At 39.0% G+C, this 16608-nt stretch overlaps 1 protein-coding gene across 4 annotated transcripts; it reads right to left on the reverse strand.

The window, feature by feature from the left end:
- Positions 1 to 398: 398 nt before the first annotated feature.
- On the reverse strand, positions 399 to 15968 carry cry1b (cryptochrome circadian regulator 1b). Of its 4 annotated transcripts, none has more exons than XM_030730828.1 (12): positions 15798 to 15968; positions 14935 to 15402; positions 9757 to 9865; positions 8663 to 8805; positions 8366 to 8550; positions 8096 to 8184; positions 7541 to 7681; positions 6754 to 7065; positions 6254 to 6405; positions 5198 to 5400; positions 2410 to 2547; positions 399 to 2032 (listed from the first exon to the last, which is right to left on the reverse strand). In XM_030730828.1, exons 2-12 carry the CDS (start codon positions 15090 to 15092, stop codon positions 1947 to 1949), a joined length of 1716 nt encoding a protein of 571 aa, XP_030586688.1. In that variant the 5' UTR covers positions 15093 to 15402; positions 15798 to 15968; the 3' UTR covers positions 399 to 1946. The 4 variants fall into 4 exon arrangements, with proteins under 4 accessions (XP_030586688.1, XP_030586689.1, XP_030586687.1 ...); XM_030730829.1 differs by lacking the exon at positions 15798 to 15968 and adding an exon at positions 15568 to 15710 and having other exon boundaries at positions 399 to 2029; XM_030730827.1 differs by lacking the exon at positions 15798 to 15968 and adding an exon at positions 15568 to 15710.
- Positions 15969 to 16608: the final 640 nt, after the last annotated feature.

A 16608-nucleotide genomic window follows, 5' to 3' on the forward strand; every position in this document is an offset into this window, starting at 1 on the left:
TAAATCCGTCTTGGCACCAACAACAGGACTTTTTCTTAGCTGGAAAAGCAGGTGTGCATCAACAACTTTATTCCACTTAGGGGGTGGTGTTGCAGTTGTGCAGGTTGGCTCACTGGGACACTTTGTGGAAAATAACCATTATGGTTAAAATGCCAAGTCAAAAAGTCTGCTGTAAAACATTCTAAGAACTAATCAACTTCAGGTTGGGGTGGAATTTTGAACACTGCCACCAGAAATTAACAGTCTCATGAAATGAATGACAGGAACAAACACCTTAGGCATTACAGCACATAAGAAAGGAGAACTCAATAATATTTCATCCTTTATTTCAATACATTTTGAATTTGGTAATTGATACAAAAATAACAGATTTATGATCACATGGGAGACAAGGGGAAAGAAAAAAAAAAAAAAAAAAGCATACATTTTTGGAGAACATTTTTTTGGTAACTTTATTTACAAAGGAGTTTTGAGATCCTGTGACCAAATATACAAAGTTGGAAATTAAAAAGAAATATTTACAAAACGTATGGAGGCTTTTGTACAGCCTGCTTTATCAACTTGCTCCTAATCTTTTAAAGTGAAACCTTTATGAGGAAAGGTTCTTCCATTATGTACAATCAGGACATAATATTGATACTAGGAGGTTGTTTTAAGAAAAATACAGTTTATCCAGGTCATTTTACCTTAAGTCAGCTTGCTAAAAGTGAGTGATAGGGTCAGCTGTACACAACAAATCTCCTACAGTTGTCACTCCAGTTTTGTTTTGTTTTTTAAACATGAAGTGTGGAAGCTTAAGCATCAGATCAGGTGACTACCAGTCACTGATTGAGAACAGATGCCAGATTGGGTTTTACATTCCCATTACAGCCTGATTGTGTCCTAATCTCACTTATGTGCAGTGTGGAGGGGGTAAAGCCTACTGATTAGTAGGTTCATCATTTGTACACATTTGTTATATATTGCAGTGGAAGACAACAGGTAGCCTCACAACACCCTGATGTGAAGACTTTATAATCAACTATATTTGCTGCTTCACCCCTTTTGCAGGTTTCCTTTTGCTAAAGGAGACATATCATGCAAAATCCACTTTAGCCCTTAAATACATTTTGTTGTGTAGGAGTGCAGGAAATTTAAATGCATTTTGTCCCGGTGCTGTGTAGGTATCTTTATATTCTTTTTGGGTCATATTTTTCAGTCTGTTCAGTTTTCGCTATTCCATGTTACGTTTTCTTTCCTCTTACATCACAGTATTTTCTGTGGAGCTGCTAAACAAGGTCATGGACTTCTGTTCAAGTTCAGTTATGCCAAAGTTGCAAGTAGACAAGTCAAAATATCTGGTTGTTGGGTGTATTAACCCACAAAATTCCTTACATCGCGCCCCGACATCAGAGCCTCTTCAAAGTGCTTGTTTCTCTGCCGGTAGATAATCGTATCGCTGCTATCAAACTACAAAAATGGCTGAACGGGGTGGAGTGGAACGCTCTGCGACCTGGAAGGGGGCGCACCAAAATGAGCCGCTCTAAGACGGCACCTCAGAAAAGGTGTAAAACAAACTGTGGAGCTACAATAACGAGGAATTCAGACCAAAGGATTGCAGTTCTACTTTATATAGACCACAAGTGAATGATTTACATATGAAAAGGAAGGATTTAAAAGCATGATATGTGCCCTTTAATAATTCTTCTGTTCTCAAAATGTGTAATGTGTCTGATCATGTCATGTTAACAGCTCACTGTTCTAAGTGCTGATAATCTGAATATCTGTACTACTGGGAGGTTTTAAGACTAAAAGTCAGTGACTGAAGATGGCTCCAGTACCCAGATTTAATCACCGCAGTGGTTGGTAGTGTCAGTTATTACTGTTTGTGCTGGGGACACTGCAGGGAAGGATGCTACCCAGATGATACAGACTGACTGAGGAACCTTTGTTCTGCCTTCAGCACCCTATTTACTCTGCTTCCAGGATTTAGAGCTTCTTTCAAATGGAGTCTCTTCAAGACGACGCTTCTGCACAGACTGTCCTCTTTCTGCTTTAAAACATGACATACATGGAGAGAATTTCAGATTCATTTGCTATTCAACAACTTATATTTGCGAGTCTGTAACATAAAACTGCTGAATGTTCATTTTTCGGTGCTCAGCACCCTTGATCGGTTTTCAGTAGCTTCTTGAGAACAGAACTGTAGTTCAATTGTGCTCTGTGATAAAGCCCAATATTCAGTTTCTAGTCCTCAGCTAACAGAAATCCCGCAGGTCAGGGAATTCATAACAGTTCCTACCACTCTAGTCTCACGAGTATTTATTGTAGTCGTGAGCATGTTGAATCTTTGTAAATAGCATCTTGCAATAAATCAAAAATTTCAATGTGTAGGTGTGACTATAAATACTCAATATAAAACTTATGTACCTGTTTGAGATGTTTCCACCTGTGTGGAGGGGTCTTCAGAAGATCCTCCTGGACCATCACTGGTCACTGTGTTGACTCCTTTGGGATTACTGACATTTGCACCATAGCTGGAACTGGCAGGGACTGTTGCCAGCAGGCCTGCAAGGCGACCAAAGCACTTCAAATTAACCCACAAAGAAATAACTGTTGATTCAAAATTTTTTTAAAGAGATTTAAAAAAAAAAAAAAAAAAAAAAAAAAAAAAAAAGGTATATATATATATATATATATATATATATATATATATATATATATATATATATATATATATATATATATATATATATAAAGAAACAGCGCTCTTGCTCAAAATGTATGACTTATTTGCAGCAAAGAAAAAGTCAAATTAACCTTTTAAAATCATACATCCATTAATTTCCTCTGCCAAGGAGGTTATGTTTTTGGTAGTGTTGGCACATGTATCTGTTACTCTTTGTAAATATGATAACTTGAAAAGTTTTGAATGAGTTCTGATAAAACTGTTTGGGGTGCAGAGTATGGTCATGTTAACAATCCATTAAAATCTGGTTTACATGCGCTAAAGTCTTCAAAGTAAACTTAATGATTTATAGATCAAAAACTGACAAAAAAAACAAAACAAACAAAAAACTTACAACTGTGGTGTATATTGTCAACATATAGAAAAGTAGCATATAAAGATATAAATGTGCCACATTTCTGACCTTCAGAGCAGTCTGACCTTGAAGAAGAGGTCAAAGTGATAACACTATATAGAGCAATTTAAAACTACTTACTGCCATTATTTGTATTAACATATAGGCATACAGGGAATGATATATGGGGATTCCAAGTATCACATTACTTTGGACCTCTGACCTCTTCTTCAAGGTGAAATAAGGTCAAACTTTCACTGAGAAAATGGCTTAAAATTCTACTGCCTTTGTTTGTGTTGGCAACATTTAGGAAATGATACTGGTATAAGGGGATTCTAAATATCAGCTTGCATCCAAATGTGTCACATTTGACCTCTGATCTCACGTTTACATTTCACATCTGCCGTTCTTTCAAGCTGCCCCCAAAATGTGTGAAATTTTTAAAGTACTGTCAAGAGAAAGAATGCCTGTTTATTTTCTTCTCCTTATCCCAGCTGTCACAGGGGCAAGAGGCAGAGTACGCCCTGGACAGGTTGCCAGCTAATACAGACAACCAGTCACACTCACATATGGGCAATTTAGAATCACCAATTAACCTAACCCTACTACATGCATGTCTTTGGGCCATGGGAGGAAACCCACACAGACACAGGGGGAGCATGCAAACTGCACAGAGAAAGGCCAAGGTGGATTCAAACCCAGGACCCAGGGCAGCATGGTGGCACCATGCCACTATGCTGCCCATGAGCTGCCTAGTTAGTTAGAAATACACTGTAGTATAATTATTGTTATGTTATATAATAAGCTGAAGTTATGCATGTCCAGTTATTTACAAATCAATACCTATTATCCATTACCTACTCCTACGTAATGTTTGTGTAATACCTGATTTTTACTGTACTACAAACTTCTTAAAGTACACTTAAGAAAATGAATATACGCAAAATACGATGCCATTTCCTTAAAAGTAAATATATTTATTTATTTTCTGGGTTCAAAGTGTTTCCACATGTCAAACACGTTCTATACTTGTGCACTTGGTAATGTTATTTAATGCATCAGCATAACTATTATGGGGACACCATCTGTCAATTATCATATTGCATTAGAATAAACTATAACTGATCAATGCATTTGTCAGAAAATATGGTCAGTTGTAGGAACTAAAAATAGAACGTGAACGACAAAATTTTAACTGAATAAATAAGTACACTTTTACAGGGCTCATACACCTTTTCCAGGATAAAATACAAGCACCTTTTAAGCACTTTCAAGGTTCATTTTTAAGATTTTCCAGCATGTTAACACTGATATTTTTCTACAAATACATACATACTCAAAATTATTTCACATTTTTTAAAATCACATTAAAAAGATAGTATTATGCCATAAGTCACTTGATAGAAAACAATAACTACTGATAAACTTGGCACTTGGCATAAACCTATGTTGCTGCCACGGTGTAAGTCGGTCTAATGCAGTAACCTGAACTTTGGATCAAAGTGACATTAGGCTCCGTCCAAATGGTGAAAAGTCTGTTTCTTCATGAGCGTATAATTCATCTCCAGTTGTGTAAAGTTTCCTCTCGACAGTGTGAACCTGGAGCAGCACGCGCAAAGCAGATACTCGTGTGTGCCATGTTTCTTTGTGTGCGCAGCTGCTGAGTGCTATGCACTCGAGTTGTTGAATTTACTCGAGAGCAATGAATACCTGCGCTTGCAGAATGACATTTGTGCGATTATGTTTTTTTCCTCCACACGCGTCTTATCCATAATTGGAATTTGCAGTTTTCCAGCAAACACTCATTAAAAGGGCGTCACTCTGTCTTCAGGGGAGGGGCGGGGTCACAAACAAGACTGACAGGTCACATGCAGGCCAGGCAGAAAAAAATTTCATTTTAGACTGACTCATTTTCTTTATCTATCTCATAAGCGAACTGTTTTTTTTTTTTTTAATTTAAAAAAAAAAAAAAGAAAAAAAAAAAAAAAAAGCATTTAAAATTTCAAGCACTATATCCAACATTCAAGCACTTTTCAAACCTTGAAAGGACAATATTAAAATCCAAGCATTTCCAGTACCCGTATAAACCCAGACTTAACACAAATATTGAATTAGCATGTGGCTTGTGTACTTACCCAGTCCTCTGTAACAGGAAAGCTGCTGATAAATTTGCTTCATTCTCTCAATGTTGATGCGACTGGCCTCAGCATGGTTCACCATAGGATTGGGGTAATGGACTCCGACGATGCACTTGGCTGCCTTCTGCACTTCCTCTGGGGCATTCCAAGGGTCATAGATATATTTGGCTGGAAAACCCCTCAGTATGGGCAAATAACGCCTGAAAGCAGAGTCAAAATGAGTTGAACATGATGTACAGGGTACATACACCTTTTCCAGGATCAAATTCTAGCACTTCTAAAGCACTTTCAAAGTCCATTTAAGATTTTACAACACATTAACACTGCAATACATTTTCATACAAATACACTGATGTCAAATACAACACACAATTTGGCCCTTTAAGTTACTTTTGACATTTTGCTTAACCCTCTTAATTGGAGGGGAAGGCGAGAGCGTGAACCTGCAGCAGCGTGCGCACAGCAGACACTCGTGTGCACCACGTTTCTTTGTGCTGAGCTCTATGCACGCGAGTTGTTAATTTACTCAGGAGGAATGAATACTTGTGCTTGCAAAATGACATTATTTGCACAGATTATGTACGAAATTCAAGCACTTTCAAAACCTTGAGAGGACAATACTAAAATCCAAGCATCTTCAAGGATTTCCAGCACCCGTACGAACCCTGGATGTAATATAATTAATGTGACAGCCTGGTCACATTAGGTACTGCACGTCACGTTTGATTAGCTGGTATACATGCAGTTAATACTGAGGCCTAAAGTTCATAGTTTTTGTCCCATGACAAATTTTCATCAGTACCAATTACACCACATGACTATCACATTTCACATTCAGGAGAACTTCTGTGGTGCAACACAGACCACATTATCACAAATGCACAAAATACTAAACAGAGTTCAGTGTTCATTCAGTTCAGTGCAACCATGTGAGACTACAAAAATAAAAACACAAGTTAACCATGAGTTTGTAAATTGCCACTTGGAATGACTGTAGGGCTTACATAAATACCCAGGCTGCTTTCATGTGATGCAATAAAAGTTCTGACTGACCGTATGTAGTCACCATTTGGGTCTGTGCGTCGTCCAAATCCCACGGGGCAGTAGCAATGAAAAAACTGCTGGAAGAATGAACTGCAAGAAAGCCACATCCAGCTGCCAGCATTTACACTCCAGTCTGCATCCAAAAGCAACTCTTCAAAAACCTGTTTTGAAAAAAAAAAAAAAAAAAAAAACACGTACAGAAGACAGTCAAATACAAAGGAAAGCAAGAAGACAGCAGCTAGGCACCTACTTAGATTCTTCTTTCAATGCACTTTCAATAAATAATTACCAGTCAGTCATATGCACTTAAAAACTGGGGCAGGAAACATGATTTTGGCTTCATCGGACATAAAATCTATAATACCCTTTAAGCATATTGTTATTCAAGAAGATTGAGAATAAGCCTGACTCCTGCACATTCTCAGAGTTCCTTTTTTTTTTTCCTTTCTTTCCAGGCTTCAGAAAATCTAGACTGATTTAGGCATTTGTTCCCTTTTCACTGTTCTTACCTTCATGCCTTCCTCCCAGCTGATCCAGAGGTCTCCCCTGGTGAGGAAACAAGCAACACCATGCCTTGCCAAATGATGGATCCACCCCTCCTGCCTCAGCTGGGTCATAATAGCATCTATCCAAGGAAAGCCTGTCCGTCCCTCTGCCCACTTGGCCAGTGCCTCTGGGTTTCGGTCCCAGGGTATCTGGACACAAATAGGGTTTCCCTCCATCTTGTCAAAGCAGGGGTTGTTAGTGGCAGTTGTATAGAAGAACTCTCTCCACAACAGCTGGCCATATAAGGACAGTGGTGGTGTGCGATTCTTCTTGACCTGATGGGATGATGGACAGCTGGTTTGAGTTAATAATAAAAAAATAAATATACAAAATTTAACAAGCGCACTGCTGAGCAGGTTAAAGTCAGTGAGCAAGTGTGTGAAATTTGATGGGTCTAGCTTTAACATTATATTTCTATGGTGTGAATTTGAACATCCTAGGTGAGATCGAGTTATTACATTCACAAGATTTTCAGAAAACTTTACCTCTAACCTTGACCTTTAGGTCAAGGTCGCTGAAATTTGAACTGAGATTTTCAGTATATGCATCTAATGGTGTGAATTGGAAGATCTTAGGTTACACCATTCTAGTTACGGCCAATGTTAAAGTTTTTGTGGAACAGACACCACCAATGCCAAGGCTATGTCAACAGCAGAGGTAAAAAGGGGATCAAAAGGTTTAGTTTCTAACAAATCATGACAGAGATTAATTGCTTACCTAAAGCTCAACACACAAGATAAAACTAATCACCTTTCTGTAAAGATCAGTAAGTTTGAAGTAGAAGAGCCGACACGAGAGACATCCAAAGCGCAGGTAGGGACTGAGGCCTGTGGGACTGGCCAGCAGGGAGTTGGCATTCATACGTGGACGCTCAAAGTTTGCCACCCAGGCCTGTAAAAAAAAAAAAAAAAAAAAAAAAGGTTAGTCAGCTTCATCTGAAAAACAGAACAAATAATTTCTGAGTCATTAATACTCAGAAATAATCAATACTTGAGCTTCAAAGGTGTTGAAAAAAAAAGTTACTACTGAGGGTCATTAAAGAAATTCAGTTGGTTTGCAAATGGAATTAACTCGAGACTTTTAATGTAAAATGCCCCATGCATATAGTGTACTCTGTTAAGACCCGTACTGAAATGTCAGTCTGCATCGTAGTCCCAATTGGATGAATGCTGATCACCCAGTTAGAGTGCATATTTAACTTTCACCTGTACATACTTTAGCTATTACTTGAACAGTACACTACACTTGTAGGGTGGTGATTAAAGTTTTTTCAAAGATATAAAGCCTTGGTGAGATTTATTTTACCTTTCTCTCGAGATGCCGCTCTAGCCTCATGAGGGCTTCTGTTTCTCCTCCGGGCCATACTGTTGTGGTTAGTCCCTCTGTCTCAAAACCTGAAAGGAGTACCAAATTAGATTTAAAAACTGCTCTTTGCCCCCCAACTCTAACACCGATGTATGCTAGATTGCATTTATATAAATGCAACACAATGTATTAATGTGTACATGCACACAGACCACACACACACACACACACACACACACACACACATTTTTTCGAGGGGTGGGACCTTACCAAGCTCTTCAAGGGAGGGCACCCCAAACTTTTCATCATGGTCTTCACTGATGGGTGTGACACAGTTCTTAAGGACCTCAGATGTGATTGTCTCCGCTGGCATCTCCACAGAATCCATTCTATTTATTAAAGCCTGGAAGCGTTTGTAGGTGAGTGGAGGCTGACCGCCATTGAGTTCTATAATCCTATGAAAGAGAAAAGTATATTGAAAGGCAATCCCTACATATACAGAGTAGGTGGTCACAATCTGCCTTGTTTCAAACAGGTTCAATATTGGACATTTGTCTTAGTACTCACTTGTCCAGATCGTAGAGGGTGTGTGATATCCGCACCATGACCTCCACCCCAGCCTCATTGGCTAGTTTTTGGATGGCAGCGTCACGTTCCTTGCCAAAAGGCTCAGAGTCATATTCATAAGATAAATGGGTGATCTGCCATTCCTAGACAAAATAGACAAAAGTACACTGCTAATATGTTTTATTTTTTGAGAACTCAATAGGGAAAATATACTGGATATCTATACTAATAGGGACTGGTTACCCTGAAAACTAATTGGGTGGGGGGGGTTCCCCCCTCAGTGCCGAAGCGAGGTCCAGCGAGAGCAGCAGACGGAGAGTTTCGCCAGTCACTGTGCTCTTGTACCTGCTAATGTTTCCGATGTTCAACATTTATTCCGAATGACTTTTCTCCCAGGGCGATCGTGCCCCACCTGTCATTATCTAGTTTCAGAACCACTGCACTAAAAGGATGCCAAGCCTCATGAAGTCTGTTTCTGATTATTTGTTCAGAGACATTTGCACCAGTGACCTGATGGAGGTCATTTTGTAGGGCTGTGCCAGTGCTCATCCTGGCAGATACTGGTCCTGTTGATGGGTTAAGGACCTTCTACAGCCCTGTCCAGCTCTCCTAGAGTAAGTGCCTGTCTCATGGAATCTCCTCCATGCTCCTGTGCTACGAGACACAGCAAACCCTCTGGCAATGGCACGTTTTGTGCCATCCTGCAAGAGCAGGACCACCTGTGCAACCGGTCCAGGTATTGCCTCATGCTACGAGTAATGATGTTGACCCTAGCCAAATGCAAAACTAGTCATTTTTTATTTTTATTGAGCAGTTTAGTAATCTCGTACCATTTAATTTTATTGACAAACTGGGTGATTAACCCAAAATCATATATACTTAATTTCATATACAACTACAAACATGGTTTTTCTAATAAATATATTGATTTGCCAGTCTATACATCTGTTTTCCAAATTTGGATATCCCTTGTGAAATTTCAACAGAGTGTCAAAATTTTACACTGTGCTTCATTTCTTTTTATTATATAAGATTTATTTTAAGCAAAAGTAAAGCACAGGACTGCATCTTGAACTCTACTCTAAAATTTATACCTTAAATAGACGAGGGAAGACATCTGTAGGCTGGCCTCTGATGACAAACAAGCGGGAGTTGAGTTTGCGTAGGCTGGCATCCAAGTCTTCTAAACAATGGAGCAAAAACCTGTGGAAAAAAAACGAACAGAAGGATCAAATAATTAGTTACAACTGACTGATAAAGTAAAACTGTCACCACAACCATGCAAAGTGAAATGAGACCACTGATAACAGGTAAGGAATGGAAAAAGTAACGGATCTGATTGACTACAGTTAATACAATTCAGTGTAGAAATTTTGTTAGTAGATTAAATGTTTGAAAAAAAATGGCACCATAAAACACAAGTAAAAAAAAATAAAATAAAAAGGTATCATAATGTTGCATTGGAAAAGCTTTGCATTTGTAGAAAACAAACAACAAAAAATATAAATAAAATCAAACACCACAGAAGTACAATAGCACCACGATTTAAAAAAAAAAAAAAAAAAAAAAAAAAGAAATTTAGACAATCACTTTGTATCATGAGATATGGACAAAATACAATACTGCAGTTTTCATTGCTTCATTGCAGCCCTCTCCTGGTGAAATTGATATTAACATTATTGGCAAATTTCTAAAATAAATTTAAAAAGAACAAAAAACTAGCATGTACCCATAAATAAGAGCTTTCAGATAATTTAACAGGATGAATGCCTAGTTGTGCTCTGTATTGTGAATTCTTATTCCATCAATAGGGCTTACATTTATTATGTAAATATTATTTTGTCAACTAAGGAACTGGGTTGTGCTGGGAGCTGTTGCCACATGTTCAGTCTGGCCATAAAGTTGCAACCAAATTGCCCATAAGGCATCTTACCAAAGACTAGGCTGAACCAGTCTAACCAATGAGATATGTAGGATGTAGCAAGGCAGTGATGTAAACTCAATGCCACTCCTGCTACATCAAGGTAAGTTGAAATGCATAGTACATACAAAAATATAGTTAGAAAAAAAAAAGAATCCCATAGCAATTCATTTAACTTAACTTAAATTAATTCTATTTTCTCTTTTATTCTTACAGCACCGCACTGAAGAAGTCCTGTAAATGCTGTTTTCCCTCAGTAATAAGAAACAGTCAACAGTCAATGAATGCCCCAAAGCAGGAATAAACCATGACATGAAAGCTCTACAAACCAAATGTACATTGTTTAGTTCTGATGGTCTTTTACTGTGGTCTCCATCAGTATCCAAATCACATTCGTCTGGTAACTGATACCAAAATCCCAACCTAAACTACTGATTGTTTTATTACTTGGCTTTCAAGTGCTATATAAGAACTACTCCTTCACTTAAAGAATTTAGAAGGGATTTGGACTTGATAAGCAGATTCAGAGTAAACAAAAACCTCTGTATACTACCGATAACCTGACAAATATGCTTCAATAGCCTCATTTATTACATGACATTTTAATCCTTTAAGCTCAACACCTTCTAATTATTGTAAATTAAGTAGAGGATTCTTGCAGATTACAATTTTTTTTTTTTTTTTAATTTCCTAATGTTACACTCTTGTTATACTCTGCAATCCCTTATGACACTTCCTTGACCTTCCTTTTTGGGTCAGGTTGACCTATAAAATCACTCCCAGAGTGGCTTCCCCTCCTCTGTGCTGCAGGGTGTGCCTCTGCTGTATTTTAACAGTGGAGATGGATGTGTTTGAACTGGAGAAGAACCTCACCAGCTGCACATTATTCAGTTTTTAAGACTCTTCAAATACTCAGCTCTGACACATCACAGACTCCATTAACCGACAGTCTCCCTCACCTGCTTGTTTTTGCTGTCTGCAGTCTTAGAAATGATACTCTCTTTCATTGACCTTGCAGGTCTGCCTGCTCGCCGTAGTTTTCTTTTACTAGATTTAGCTTAAACACTCCAACACTGCTTACCCAGATTAGCTTAACTCCCTACTATCTGGATTGTGCTGTCTGGTTAGCTTCCCCCATAAACCCCTGCTCCACTAACCCCGGCTTGCTTCTCTACCTTAGCCCACCTCTCCAGCTCCAATTCTTAATTATTCAATGCAGTCTCAGTTCACAATTATCACCTTTTTCTTGCAACCAGCCTTCCCATCTTTGTGTCCATTTTGGCTTCAATGGGTCAGTGCTCTGTGCAACATGCATCTGAGGTTAGAATCTGGGTTTTCTTCAACATTTACATAAAATAAATATTAGATTATTTTTCCATTAATGCTCAGCAGTTACAAAGAGCAAACCACTGACCAGAGTAGTAATGCCAGTTTGCAATGTTCAGGCATGAAAATGGAGAGAAGACCAAGAGCACTTCCATAATAACTCAAACAAGTGATGCCAGTGTGTGGTGAAACTGAGCAGTTATACTCACTCACAGCATTGTGGACAAATGTGGCTACATGGATATATGCGATGAGCTAAAAATAGTGTGCACATAAAACAAATGAGATGGTGTAGCTGACTAAGGGGGTGTGGTGGGAGTGTGTTTAATGTAGGTCAAAGCAGTGAGGACAGATGATGTAATGACCATAACATACTGACCCAGATTTGCAGCCCTTGATTCAGGGTTGAACAGAAGAGTCAGTAAGCAGGAAAAATAAGCTTACTGCCTGCAAACTGTGTGTCTTCTTGGGACACAAATGGTGAAACGCGTTTCTCTCCCATAGAGACTGATTTAAAAAAAAAAATTATTACCAACTACAGTCAGCTGAATTCAAAGAGAAAGAGTTGTACATTGGTGAAACATGCCAGTAACGCAATGAACCATATAAACATTTGCAGTAAATATAGTTTAAAAAAATTCTTATAAACATATACAACCTGTTGCATGTTTTACATTCATTAACTTCGTCATCTGCAGCTTCTTTTAAGAGTCACTGAGTAGCAAACTGAAACAGTATTGTCAAAAGGTTGGGTTCAACCGAAGGCTCCTGAGTGGAGACTGTCAAGAGAACCAAATTCCTTGGTGTTCACCTAGCAGAAAATCTCACCATCCTGAGCAGCTGCATCACTGTCTGGTTTGGGAATTGCACTGCAACGGATTGCAAAACCCTCCAGCATGTAGTGAGGACAGCCGAGTCTCTCTTCCATCTCTCACGAACATTTTTATCAACTGCTGCATTCGCAAAGCTCTCAGCATTGTGGATGACCCATCTCATCCATCACATGGACTTTTCACTCTCCTGCCATCTGGGAGGAGGTACCGCAGCCATCGCACAAACACAACCAGACTGTGCAACAGCTTCATTCCATAAATCAGGCTCCTGAACTCCAACAGGAACTGATGGACTCAGACACACAAGTGCACACACATATGACAGACTATGATATTGGACTATAACACACATACAAAATTGACTTGGTCACACAACTTAATGCTGTTATTGCACTACTGTGACTGTACTACTGCATCCTTGCACAATATTGTAATTTGCACCGTTTCCACACTTGACCTTGCTGTTAGAATATATGCTGCTAAATGTATATCACTGCGGTGATATGTCCCGTCTTCTTCCTTTATTACTTTTTAGAATAGAAATTTTTCTGTATTTATTGTAGCGTGCATTTTTTGTATTTATTGTACTGTGTATCTGCACTGTTTTTACCATTATCATTACGTTAATGAAAAACAACAACAAAGTAATGGTTCTAGATAAACTGACCATTTAAAAAAAAAAAAAAGGATGGAAAAACAGATTCTGGGACAAATATCACCAACTAGCTGAAACTGGCCCAGGTCCTTCATCACTGGAAAAACTCAAGGTGATAATATATTTTATTTTTGCTGTTTTCTGGCCTTCTTGAGAAAGTAACTGATATGTCACACTGGACAACAGTAGGCCTGTGACAGGCTAAAATTTCCTGGGATACACTACATCTGTAAAGTAGCACTAGGTAAAGCATAAATACACATATTTTAGCACAGATCCATTTGCCTGAAATGACCACTTCCATGTGCAATGCATGAATTCTGATAGTCTATGGAAATGTTTTCAAAATACCTTAATTTCATAATCCTACAACCTGAATTGGATAAGTGGTTCAGAAGGAATATTAAAGTAAATTAGAATGTTAGAGAGCCCATTAGAAAGCGTTACTTTGCACTGCTTCTCTCCTCTTTACTATTTGATTTTCTATTAAAAAAAACAAACAACAACAACAAAAAAAAAAAAAAAAACAACTTTCTGCAACTAATCCTGCAGTCTGTTGTACTATGGGAATTTCCACATGACAGCCCAGTTACAATCACCAGCCAGTTCATTGGTTACACCTTGCTAGTACTGGATTGGACCCCCTTTTGCCTTCAGAAATGGCTTAATTTTTCATGGCATATATTCAACAAGATGCTGGAAGCATTCCTCAGGAGATTTTGATCCAAATTGACATGATAGGATCACAGTTGCTGCAGATTTGGCAGCTGCACATCTAATCTCTCATTCCAACATATTCTAAAGGTACACTATTAGATGGAGATCTTGTGACTGCGTAAGCCATCTGAATACAGTGAACTCACCATTTTCCTCTGACCTCAACAAGGCATTTTCACCAATAGAACTGCCACTCACTGGATATTTTCTCTTTATTGGACAGTCTCTACAGATGGTAGTGCTGGAAAATCCGAGTAGATCAGCAGTTTCTGAAATACTCACACCAGTCCACCTGGTACTAACACCTATGCCGCATTCAAAGTCACTCAAATCATGTTTCTTCCCCATTCTGATAACTGATTTGAACTTCATCATCAGGTCATCTTGACCATGTATACATTCCTAAATGCACTGAGTTGTTGCCATGTGATTGGCTGATTAGATGTTTAAGTTAACAAGCAGTTGAACAGGTGTATGTAATCAAGTGACCAGTTAGTCCAGATAAAGCCTATATCCAAAACAATAATCTGTCTCAGCCATTTGACTGTACACCCCAAATTCTCTAGGATCAGTTACATGTTGATTTAAACTATGCTCAAACACCACAGGTCATGATACTAAGCAAGTACAAGCAGGCAACAAGTATGAACTAAGCACTGTGCATTCTTTGACAAGTAAAAACATACCATATTGTGTAAAGATACAGTTCTCCATAGTTCTTAAACTACATAATATGACTTCTGTAACAGGCTCCTAAGTGTAGTGACCAGTTATGTTTAGGAATACACAGTCAGTGTCTGCAGCATGTCCCACGTCTTACCTCCACCTGTTGATGCCCACATTGGAGGACCCAGCGAACCAGGGGTCCAGGATGTAGATACAACGAAGAGTGTCCGCTCCACGGACAGAGTCCCTCAGAGACGGGTTGTCATGCAGCCGTAGTCCCTTCCTGAACCAGTGGATGGTGTTGACCACCATGTCGCCTTCCTTCTTTATCACTAGTGGGGTGAAAAGGGTAGTCCGGGCTCCCACAAACAACAAACGGCGCCCTCTAACGTTGTTCTGTGGCAAAAATAAAGTCACAAATACACATCCGAGGCCGTAGCAGTTTTAAAGCTGGTCTGTGTTCTTGGTGTCTCTCTAAAAGGTTTGTCGGACCTCAACCGAGCTCCATGAATTTATCCACAGCGTTGGGTCTGCTGACCAGCAGTGCATGCATGTGTGGAAAGCTGGTAACCACCGCGGCCGCAGAAAAAGCGCACAACTCTTCTCTCGATCAGCACCAACACTGAAAGGAAGCAATTTAACGTGGTTTAGTTCGAAGATAAAGTGATAACAGCATACAGCGATGTTTCAAATGTATTGTTTTGGTGAGCTAACGCACAGCGCTAGCGCGAAGGCCCTGTAAGACAACCTTTTAGTTAGCAAAACGTACAAACACCCAAATACGTACCGTTTGTTGCCACAAATAGGGTTAGCTGGCACAAAACTAACTATTTCGACCTCACTAATACATTAAATACTGTAAACTATAACACCAGTTAAAGTCGCCATGGAAGATGTCCTCTTTATCAACATCTCCACCCACAGGAAAACACGGAGCTGAACAGAGCAATGTGATTGGACAGAATCAAGCGTTATGCAACGTGTTCCGTGTCACGTTTCCATAATGTGCTTTCTTACCTCTGCTTACGCGCCGTCTGCGGTTATTTTTAAACGCTCAAACGTTGATGTCGGTGTGTTGTCGAAATAGTTTCTAACAAATTCCTTCCTGAAGCGCAACACCCGAAAATGTCCTCTAAAAATTGCGATTAAAGGCAGCTTCTAGGAGACTAGTTTCAGTTATGTGGTATAGCCACAAGTACCCGGATGAGCACATGCGGCGCAGCAAGGATTTTTTCTAAGCAGGTGTACTCGGTTCCTCCTAGTGATCAGCAGCAACACGCTCCTGCTGCAACTGTCTGTTTGGTCGGACATATCTAACCCCGCCCACTGTCATCATCAGCGGTAATCTCTAACCAATGTGTACCTCGTGAGCCACGTTAAATTGCATAAAACCTTAAGATGTGACACGACGTCTGCAGCTGTTAATACATAACAGTAGCTGCAGAGTTAGTTGAAAAGAAGATAGCCTGACTACTATTATACAGCGTTCTCTAATTGATTTGGACATGAAACTGATTATTTTATCACTGGTATTTATTGAGTACTTTGATTGCAATAAATAAATTGCAAGTTTGATTTGATTATTGTATAAATTGCATGCCAGTTGTATTTTCTTGTGTCTCTTGTCGTGTAAGAAAAATGAAAATTGAGCAAATGAGTTGAACTACTTCAGCACGCAGCATATCCTGACACCTGTCAAGCTCTATATAGTCTATATAACTCAACCCTTACCACCAGACTAAAAACAAAGAACCTGTAATTTAAGAAGACTCTGCCTTTTATCTAACTGATTACCATAAGATATAAAGGGATATTTCCTGACTTTAAT

The sequence above is a fragment of the Archocentrus centrarchus genome, chromosome 6 (assembly GCF_007364275.1).
Source record: "Archocentrus centrarchus isolate MPI-CPG fArcCen1 chromosome 6, fArcCen1, whole genome shotgun sequence".
NCBI lineage: Eukaryota > Metazoa > Chordata > Actinopteri > Cichliformes > Cichlidae > Archocentrus > Archocentrus centrarchus.

Bases quoted from the DNA above. Each gene is read 5' to 3' on its own strand.
- cry1b (XM_030730828.1), bottom strand. From the start codon at position 15,092: ATGGTGGTCAACACCATCCACTGGTTCAGGAAGGGACTACGGCTGCAT. The intron at 9,866-14,934 runs GTAAGACGTGGG...TTTTTTCCACAG, and splicing joins GTGGGCATCAACAGGTGGAG to GTTTTTGCTCCATTGTTTAG. The intron at 6,406-6,753 runs GTAAGAACAGTG...TTTTCAAAACAG, and splicing joins GCTGGGAGGAAGGCATGAAG to GTTTTTGAAGAGTTGCTTTT.